This window comes from Anser cygnoides, chromosome 30, assembly GCF_040182565.1.
Source record: "Anser cygnoides isolate HZ-2024a breed goose chromosome 30, Taihu_goose_T2T_genome, whole genome shotgun sequence".
NCBI lineage: Eukaryota > Metazoa > Chordata > Aves > Anseriformes > Anatidae > Anser > Anser cygnoides.
In genome coordinates this window covers 2200834-2210394 of record NC_089902.1, presented here as the reverse complement: position 1 = coordinate 2210394, position 9561 = coordinate 2200834, and the positions used below count along the sequence as shown (strand labels likewise).

The window sequence follows — 9561 nt, the reverse complement described above, 5'->3', positions numbered from 1 at the left end:
GAATCAATAAATTGCCCCTCTCCTTTTGCATGTAACACATAATATCAACTGTAACAGAAACAAGAAATCTGTAAATTTTTGTTGGTGTTGATGTTAGTTAATATTCCAGGATTTTCTTAATTAACCCATGTTGACCGGTGATATATCTTTATTTGTCCCTTTTCTATTTCTGTCTGTTTGTGTTGTGTTTGCAGCTCAGAGATTCTGTATACAAGGAGCCCGTCTCTCTGTGAACATATACAAAATATAGGAGGCTGCACTGCCTTCCTTGTCTGATGTCCCACCTGTGAGACCTGGTCTGGCTCTGCAGGTCCCTCCTAAGGGGGGATCTCCTCCGGGCAATGCCTGAAGTCTGAGGCCTTCCTGCAAAGCTGCTGTCAAGATCGAGTCCCAGGAAGAGGCTCCAAAGGGGCACGATGCTTTGCTTCTTTCCACGGGGTCTCGGTGTGGTGAGAGCACAGACCCAACATGGACTTTCAGGGATTTGGGGCTGGTTCAGAGGTTCCCTGTTAGTTGCCAGTGCCCTTGAGTTGACGAATGTTCCCAATTCCTAGACACTGGGGGTCTACGGCACACGATGGGGCTGATGGCTGACAGCACCTCCCAGGACTGCAAGTAACTGGCTCCTGTGTCTCTGAGAGGCTGGGAGTCCAGCAGCAGTGCCATGGGCTTGAACGATCACAACTTGCTCACATCTCCCTGGGCAGGTCCCGGGCCAAAAAGGGTGTGTTTTGTAGGTGTGGTATTAGGAGCTCAGAGGTGCCTCAAAAAATTCCTAATCTAGTCCCATGTGAGTATCTGTAAAGCGGATTGTGAGTTGAGCTCTTTCTGAAGCAGCCGACAGGTGATCCCTTGACTTCTGGCTGGGATCAGTGCCTTTAGGCTCACATCTGCCAGGGTCCATGATAGGCCAGCAGAAGGCACCTGCTTTGCACACAGTTTGTGAGATCCTCTCTTCCTAAGTCTTGGGTAGGCCCCGTAGAGGAAGAGGTCTTGGACAGGGATCGTCACGTCAGAGGTGTTGGCTTTTGCCTAAAGTCATCCTTCAGGACTGCTTTCAGGTCTCTACAAAGAAGTGGCCACTGCCTCCAAGATGCCAGGGGCAAACTGAAGCATGCATGAGGGCCTGGGAGAAGTTACCCTGGGTCCATAGGAGCCATTCTAGATCCAAAAGCTGGAGGCAGGAAGCACAATTTTCGGGTGGTGCAGAGCTGCTGGGCACATTGTGCAGGGTGCTCCTACAGCCTTTGTGTCCTTCTCCGTGCTGGCTTGGGAGCTGCTTCTTTCTCAGGAGCAGAGTAGCCAGCCGACGTGAGACAGATACTCTGAGTTCATGAAAGCCATCAGAAAGCTGCCCCTAAGAAGATGACTGATATGGGGAAGTCAGGAGAAGCCTGGCCAGGAGAGATGTGAGATTTGGGGGAGGGAAGAGGAGCTTGGCCAGCAGAAATTATTGATTTCTGTGAGGTTAGAAGGTTCAGGAAATGTTGATTCTGCTGCAACACTGACTTAAAAGAGTCATGTGAAGCCCTTGCCCTATTTTTACCAGTGACATTAATCCTTGAACCTAAATGCTACTCCACACCAAGACAGGAATCCACTACTCTTATGCCTGACCTCAAAGCACCCTTTGAATCCAAAACTCAGCCCATAGCCCCTTCCCTTTGCTCTTACTCTCTTAATCACTCTGATCCCGGCCCTTAACACTAGCATTAAAAGGCTCTATTTAACCCTACACAACTGCTTGACAGACCTAAACAAAACTCTAAACCACAAAGCTTGTCCATTCCCTAACCACAGCCATGATACCCACAGAGGAATACCAAAACCTTCCCATTAAGCCTTTGCTTAATCTCAAACCCAGAAAGGTTCGCCATAGTCCCTAATGCCACATATGAACAACTAACATCCAAACCCTGTCCTCTTGTGCATTAACCTCCTCACCTTCAGCCCCTCTCCTAAAACTTAAAGTTAGGTTCTTGTTCCCTTGGGGCAAGTCAGGAATTGTGAGACGTCTCTGCAGTCACTGCCGCAGTCACATTCCTCCTGCTGGGGCAGGAGATCTTGAGGCACAGCTGAGCTCAGCAGAGCATTCCCACCCATCTCCTCCTTGTGGCCCACAAGCTGATCAGATCCATGGCCCCTCACATCCATCTCTGAATGCCGTGTGACTGCACCACCACCTCACGGTTCCTGCCCTGCCCCCAAAGGGCCAAGAACCTAACATTAAGGGTTAGGAGAGGGGCTGAAGTTGAGGAGGTTAATGCACAAGAGGACAGGGTTTGGATGTTAGTTGTTCATGTATGGCATTAGGGAATATGGCGAATATTTCTGGGTGAGAACTTAAGCAACTATTGAGTGGGAGGGTTTGGTGTTGTGCTTGGGGTGTCAGGTCTGTGGTTAGGGTATGGGCAAGCTCTTTGGTTTAGCCTTTTGTTTAGGTCTGCAAGAAGAGTTGGGTTAAATAGAGAATGTTAATGCTAAAGTTAAGGGCAGGGATCAGGGTGAGCAATAGAGTAAAGGTAATGGAAATGGTGTTATGGACTAATTTTGGCCTCAAGGGATATTGTGGTCAAAAATTAGAGCAGTGGATTCCTGCCAGGGTGTGGAGTGGCATTTAGATTTCGGTATTAATGTTACAGGTTAAAATAGGGCAAGGGCCTCACACGACTGCTTTAAGTCTGCGTTATGGTGGGATCGACATTACCTGAGCATTCTTACCTCTCCAAAATCATTAGCTTCTGCTGTCCAAGCTCTTCTTCCCTCCCCCAAATCTCACATCTCTCCTGGTCAGGCTTCTCCTGACTTCCCCATATCAGTCATCTTCTTAGGGGCAGCTTTCTGATGGCTTTCATGAACTCAGAGTATCTGTCTCACCTCGGTTGGCTACTCTGCTCCTGAGAAAGAAGCAGCTCCCAAGCCAGCACGGAGAAGGACACAAAGGCTGTAGGAGCACCCTGCACAATGTGCCCAGCAGCTCTGCACCACCACAAAAGCAGCCCTGAAGGATGATTTCAGGCAAAAGCTGAAACCTTTGACATGACAACCTCTATTCAAGACCCCTTCCTCTATGGGGTCTACCAGCTACTTAGGAAGAGAGGATCTCACAAACTGTGTGCAGAGCAGATGCATCTGGTGGCCTGTCATGGAGACCAGCAGATGTGAGCCTAAAGGCACAGATCCCAGCCAGGAGTCAAGGGATGACCTGTCAGCTGCTTCAGAAAGAAGTCACCTCACAGGCCACTTAACAGCCATTAGCTTCCTCCTGGACTTGGAGCTTCTGAGGCACCACTGAGCTCATAATAGCACACCTACAAAACACCCCCTTTTTGGCCCAGAATCTGCCCAGGTAGAAGAGATCTGGTTGTGATCCTTCCAGCCCATGGCACAGCTCCTGGGCTCCCAGCCTCTCTGACACACAGGAGCCAGTGCTGTGCCAGTTCTGGGAGGTGCTAGGGCAGGAGGGACCTTGCAGTCAAATCACTCGCCAGACTCCTTGGCTGGGGCTGCTGCGTGCCCTGGGGCTGCAGAGCTCTCCTCTGCCTGCTCACAGCAGATTGAGCCCTTGAGCTGTGGTGAGTCCACCTTGGAGGAGATCCCCCCTTAGGAGGGAAGTGCTGCAGCGCAGGCCGGCTGTGCCACTGCCGTGCCTACTGCCTGTCCCTGCCTGCAGTCCCAGCACAGCCCCACAGCAGCACTGGCACCAAGCTACAGGAGCAGCCGGGCCTGACCCCACCAGCAGGGCTCAGCACCAGAGGGGGGCAGTGGCAAGAGAGCAGCTCGGCATGCCCCAAGCGCTGGTGCTCCCTGGCCGTGCTGCTGGGATGGGACTCTTTTCCTCTGCAGCCCTGCACATGGCACTGCCCCTGCAGAGCCAGAGCAGCTCTCACATGAAGGACGTCACACAAGGAAGGCAGTGCAGGCTCCTTTCTTTTATTTCAATTCACAGAGGGCCTGGCTCCTCATATCCAGAACCTCTGAGCTATACTCGAAAGGTACATACTGTAGAAGAACTGAGATGAATCGTATCATTTTAATGGGCAATTTTAGCCGCATTAAAACTAAGAAAGTCCAGTAATGAAAACACTCCTAAATACACAAACACACAGAAAAATAATTATATATATAATATTAGTTGTTCTTGTAGTCATTGACATTATTAGTCATCTCCAGAGGTAGAATGGAAATTCATTGCTTCCGAAACACATCTAGTCATCAATTTCCACAACGCATGCTTGAGCTCCCGGTTCCTCATGCTGTAGATGAGGGGGTTCAAGGCTGGAGGCACCACTGAGTACAGAACTGCCACCACCAGGTCCAGGGACGGAGAGGAGATGGAGGGGGGCTTCAGGTAGGCAAACATGGCAGTGCTGAGAAAGAGGGAGACCACAGCCAAGTGAGGGAGGCACATGGAAAAGGCTTTGTGCTGGCCCTGCTCAGAGGGCATCCTCAGCACAGCCATGAAGATCTGAATATAGGAGAAAACAATGAAAACAAAACAGCCAAAAGCTAAAGAAACACTACACACAAGTGCCCCATGTTCCCTGAGGTAGGCATCTGAGCAGGAGAGCTTGAGGATCTGGGGGATTTCACAGAAGAACTGGTCCACAACATTGCCTTGGCAGAGGGGCAGGGAAAATGTAGTGGCCGTGTGCAGGACAGCATGGAGAAAGCCACTGCCCCAGGCAGCTGCTGCCATCTGGGCACAAGCTCTGCTGCCCACGAGGCTCCTGTAGTGCAGGGGCTTGCAGATGGCAACGTAGCGGTCGTAGGACATGACAGTGAGAAGGGAATACTCTGCTCCAAGCAAGAAAGCAATGAAAAAGATTTGGGCAGCACATCCTTCATAGGAGATGACCCTGGTGTCCCAGAGGGCATTGGCCATGGCTTTGGGCAGAGTGGTGGAGATGCAGCCCAGGTCGAGGAGGGCGAGGTTGAGGAGGAAGAAGTCCATGGGGGTGTGGAGGCGGTGGTCGCAGGCTACGGCGGTGAGGATGAGGCCGTTGCCCAGGAGGGCAGCCAGGTAGATGCCCAGGAAGAGCCCGAAGTGCAGGAGCTGCAGCTCGCGCGTGTCTGTGAATGCCAGCAGGAGGAACTCGCTCACAGAGCTGCTGTTGGCCATTTGCTGTCTTTTGAGACAGTTCTCTGTTGAAGAAAGAAGGCAGAACAATGTTAGAAGAGGCTTCTCTGAAGAAAAACTATTGCAAGCCTTAGAGCACCTCCAGCCCAATCCTGTCTCTTTGCAGGAGAACCTTTCTGCAGCTCTCCTGTTTGAGCTGCGGCTGGTGCTCTCTGAGAGTGGCACTGGGAGCAGGGGCTGCTGTGTGCTCCAGAGGAGTCCTTCCTGCAGTGCAGCAGGAGGGAAGCAGGAACATGGGGGAAACTCAAGTTCAGTCCACTGGTCAGACCACGAGCTTTGCAGTGTTGCTTCAAAGAATGTATCCAACCACTGTGTAGAACAAGAGGCATTTATTTGCTTTATTTTCTGGTAGCTACGCCTGTAATGTTTAGGAGGAACAATCTACTCGGTGTTTCCCTTAGAAGAAACTACAGACAGCTGAGAACAGAGCCTCAGACCAAGTGCATCTGGACAGAATCCTCACCTTGTCTCTTGGTGCCTGAGCAGGATCTCAGCTTTTCCCTCCTAGACAGGGCTGCAGAGGCCTCACTCCAGCTGCCCACAGGCAGCCATCCAGCAGCACGGACATGGCCTTAGCACAGAGGTGCCTCCTCCTTGGGGCACCTGGATAACAGAAGGATGCCACGAGAGAGCTGCATCCTGCTGGAGAGAAGCCTGAAGACCAGGAAGATGCCCCACAGACAGAGATAGATATTTGCAAGCTGGGGTGTACCAATATCCAGTTTCCATCCCCTGCAATTTCTGGAGGAGGCTTGGCCATCCCACTCTTGGTTCACCAGGAGCAGCTGGGTTATGACATTCCAAGGGGCTTCTGCCAGACTTCCTCACCTCGCCGTGCAACACAGCAGGACTCCCAAAGCCTACTGCACTGCCCACTGCCCTCCCACAAACAAGACCCAGCAGGAGACCCTTCCAGGACGTGCAGCTGCATGGCCCTGCAGCCAGAGACGTACCTTGTCAAGGGCTGTGCAGATTTCTCCTGCAGGCAGCTCTCAGCATCCTCCCACTGCCAACTGCCTCCAAGCCCTCTCTCCTTCTCTCCTCTCCCCATGCCACCTGCGGTCAGAGCCCCCAGCCCTGCTGTGCTGTGCACAGGAGCTGCTCCTGGGCAGAGCTATCTCTCTGCACCACGGCCCTCTTGCCACGAGCTCTCTCTGTCCCACGAGCCCGGCCCAGCTCAGCACCAGACGCCCAGCCCAAGGCATTGGAATCCCCCCTCGGGGGGCTTTGGGGAGGAGCCCACGAACCTCAGGCACTGAGAGACAATTGAAGACATCTCTCAACAAGTCCAAGTCAGAGGCAAGTTTCCTGCAGTGTCCCCCTGAGGGCCAGCCCTGACACAGCCTCCCTTGGAGCTCGTTAGAACAGAGCATTGGAGGCAGTGAGGACAACTACAGAAAGACAATGTGAAGGTGACGCTGATGTCACTTTTCCAAACTGGATGTGTTTCACCAAGCAGAAGGGCCAGGCCTTGACCCCCCGTCCCTGGAAAGGGAGATCCTTTCCCTTCACCTTGCTCAGGGCTCTTCGTGGGGCAGGAGGAGATGGGGATGTGCATGGGCAAGTGCAGGAGAATTGTACAAGCACTGCCTGGTTCATGGGTGGGGGCGAGGAGGCAATGAGGCCCTGGTGCTTTACCGATAAGCTGTCTCCTCGTAGGCCTCAGTGGCAGAGACAACAGCCAGAGCCATGGACACAAAGCCCTGGGTCCTGTTGGGACTTGCAGCCTTGGTAGAGGACTTGATCCTCTCCACAGCAGACTGTCCTAAGGACTCCCACACCTGTACCTCTTTTCCTGCTGGTTGTAGACCCTTGTCCGTGTGGTATCTCACCGGATCTGAGCTGAGTCTGATAACTCAGATTGTCTTGGTGGCCATGCTCCTTGTATGGCAGCTCTGTAGGAAGCTGGCCTGGTTCCTGGTGAGCAGGCACCACTGCTCATATGGCATCCCCCATGGTGTCCAGGCCCTCCTCCTCCTGGGCCAGCACTGACATAGCCTTTGTTGGAGCTCGTTAGAGCAGAACACTGGAGGCAGTGAGGACAAGGAGACAAAGGAAATGTGAGTGTGACAGTTATGTGTAGGAAAACCGGATGTGTTTCACCAAGCAGAAGGGCCCAGATAAGGAAAACCAGGTAAGTGGCAGTGGTGACAGCACCCGAGAAGCGCAGCAGTGATGGAACCAGAGCTGGCCTCAGCATACAACAATGCAACACCACACACCACCTCTGTTGCTGTGAAGGACTGTGATGACAGATGGAGCCCAAATTCATGGACTGACTGAACTCAACAGACATTTTAGAGGGATGGCTTTTCCACTATTTGAGCAGAGCCATCAGTGAGCAGGATATTGTCCTTCTCATCTTCTGGGAGTTTATCAGAGAGGCCTCTTCAACATTAGTCACCTCCTCCTCTGGCGACATTTCCAAGTCCCTGTCCTCTGGACAGTCCGTGATCACTTCCAAGACTCCAAGACTGGGGTTTCCTGTCGGAGCCTGCTGTGTAATCAGTGCAACCCGCTCACTCTGTGGAGCATAAGGTGCATGATGTGTAGAAGGGACCCTCCCTTGGAACTTCCAACCCAGTGCCAGCCGTCAAAAGGGTGCCAAGAGGAACTGTGGTGCCTAGAGGAGCTGTGCTTCAGTATGAACCAATTCCATAGCAGCCCCAACCCCTTCATATGCTGCCAACATCACTTTTCAGGCAAAGTATAGTGGGCCTTGCATCCTCACTATCCCTGACTCCACAACCCTAGGGGTCAACCTCGCATCTCCCCTGGTACTTTCTGCCAGAGGCTCCAGGCAGGGCGATTCTCCTGAGGTGCCGTGTAGAGCACAAGTTTTACATCCTGTCCTGCTCCGACTGGCCCCAGAGCTACGGCAGGAACTATCTTCCATTGAATTTGTTCAAAGGATTGTCATTGTTCTGGGCCTGTAGTGGGTTTACGTGGCAAGGTTTTGGTAGCGGGGGAGCCATAGGCGTGGCTTCTACGAGAAGAATCCAGAAGCTGCCCCATGTCAGATAAGGGCCCCGACGCTGGCCAGACCTGAGCCAATAAGTGATGTTGTTTGCGCCTCTGTGAGAGCATATTTAAGAAAGGGGAAAAACTGCTGTGGAATAGCATCTGGGAGAGAGAGAGGAGTGAGAAAGAGCCTTGCAGACACCAAGGTCAGTGAAGAAGGAGGGGGGAGAGGTGCTCCAGGAGCTGGAGCAGAAGTCCCCTGCAGCCCGTGGTGAGGTCCATGGTGAAGCAGGCCGACAGCCTATGGTGTACCACAGTGGAGCAGGTTTTTAGGGTATGCTGTGCACCGGTGTCCGCTGGAGCCTTATATCTTCTGTGGGTATCACAGTATCACAGTATCACAGATTTCTAGGTTGGAAGAGACCTCAAGATCATCGAGTCCAACCTTCGACCTAACACTAAGTACTCCACTAAACCATATCGCTAAGCTCTACATCTAAACGTCTTTTAAAGACCTCCAGGGATGGTGACTCCACCACCTCCCTGGGCAGCCCGTTCCAATGCTTAATAACCCTTTCGGTAAAGAAGTACTTCCTAACATCCAACCTAAAACTCCCCTGTCGCAACTTTCGCCCATTCCCCCTCGTCCTGTCACCAGGCACGTAGGAGAACAGACCAACCCCCACCTCTCTACAGCCTCCTTTAAGGTAACTTTAGAGAGCGATAAGGTCGCCCCTGAGCCTCCTCTTCTCCAGGCTGAACAAGCCCAGCTCCCTCAGCCGCTCCTCGTAAGACTTGTTCTCCAGACCCCTCACCAGCTTGGTCGCCCTTCTCTGGACTCGCTCGAGCACGTCCATGTCCTTCCTGTAGCGAGGGGCCCAAAACTGAACAGAGTACTCGAGGTGCGGCCTCACCAGAGCCGAGTACAGGGGCACAATCACTTCCCTAGACCTGCTGGCCACACTGCTTCTTATACAGCCCAGGATGCTGGGTCTCATGTGCCAGGCCATGGAATCCTCAAAGTCCAATAAACCCGATTGTCCCTACCCTCCCCGTGGCTGGAGGCCAGGTGCCTCTAGTCCTGCTCATAGTATTCATTCATCAGGTTAGATGAGGCCCTGAGCAACTGGATCCAGTGGGTGGTGACCCTGCCTATGACAGGGGGTTTGAAATTAGAAGATCTTTGAGGTCCCTTCCAACACAAACCATTCTATGGTTCTATGACTACTCTGTCTGGAGGACTGCCTGATAGAAACTGGAGCAGCAATTTTCTCAGAAGAACCCCTTTTTGTGATTGCATTTCCTTGCAATTCATGGATCCGTGCCTCTAGGATGGAGGTAGATTTTCCATCCCATTTTCTCATGTCCTCTCCATGGCAGAACCACATGTTGGCACATGGTGTGTACCCACTCATTTCTCTTTCTTGAGCAACTTTCTTTTACGTACACCTGGCAGCTTA

General features: G+C 52.4%; 1 protein-coding gene across 1 annotated transcript; it reads right to left on the bottom strand.

The window, feature by feature from the left end:
* Positions 1-4159: 4159 nt before the first annotated feature.
* LOC136787655 (olfactory receptor 14C36-like) lies at positions 4160-5122 on the bottom strand. Its single transcript, XM_066984968.1, has one exon. The coding sequence runs from the start codon at positions 5120-5122 to the stop codon at positions 4160-4162; it is 963 nt and encodes a 320-aa protein (XP_066841069.1).
* Positions 5123-9561: the final 4439 nt, after the last annotated feature.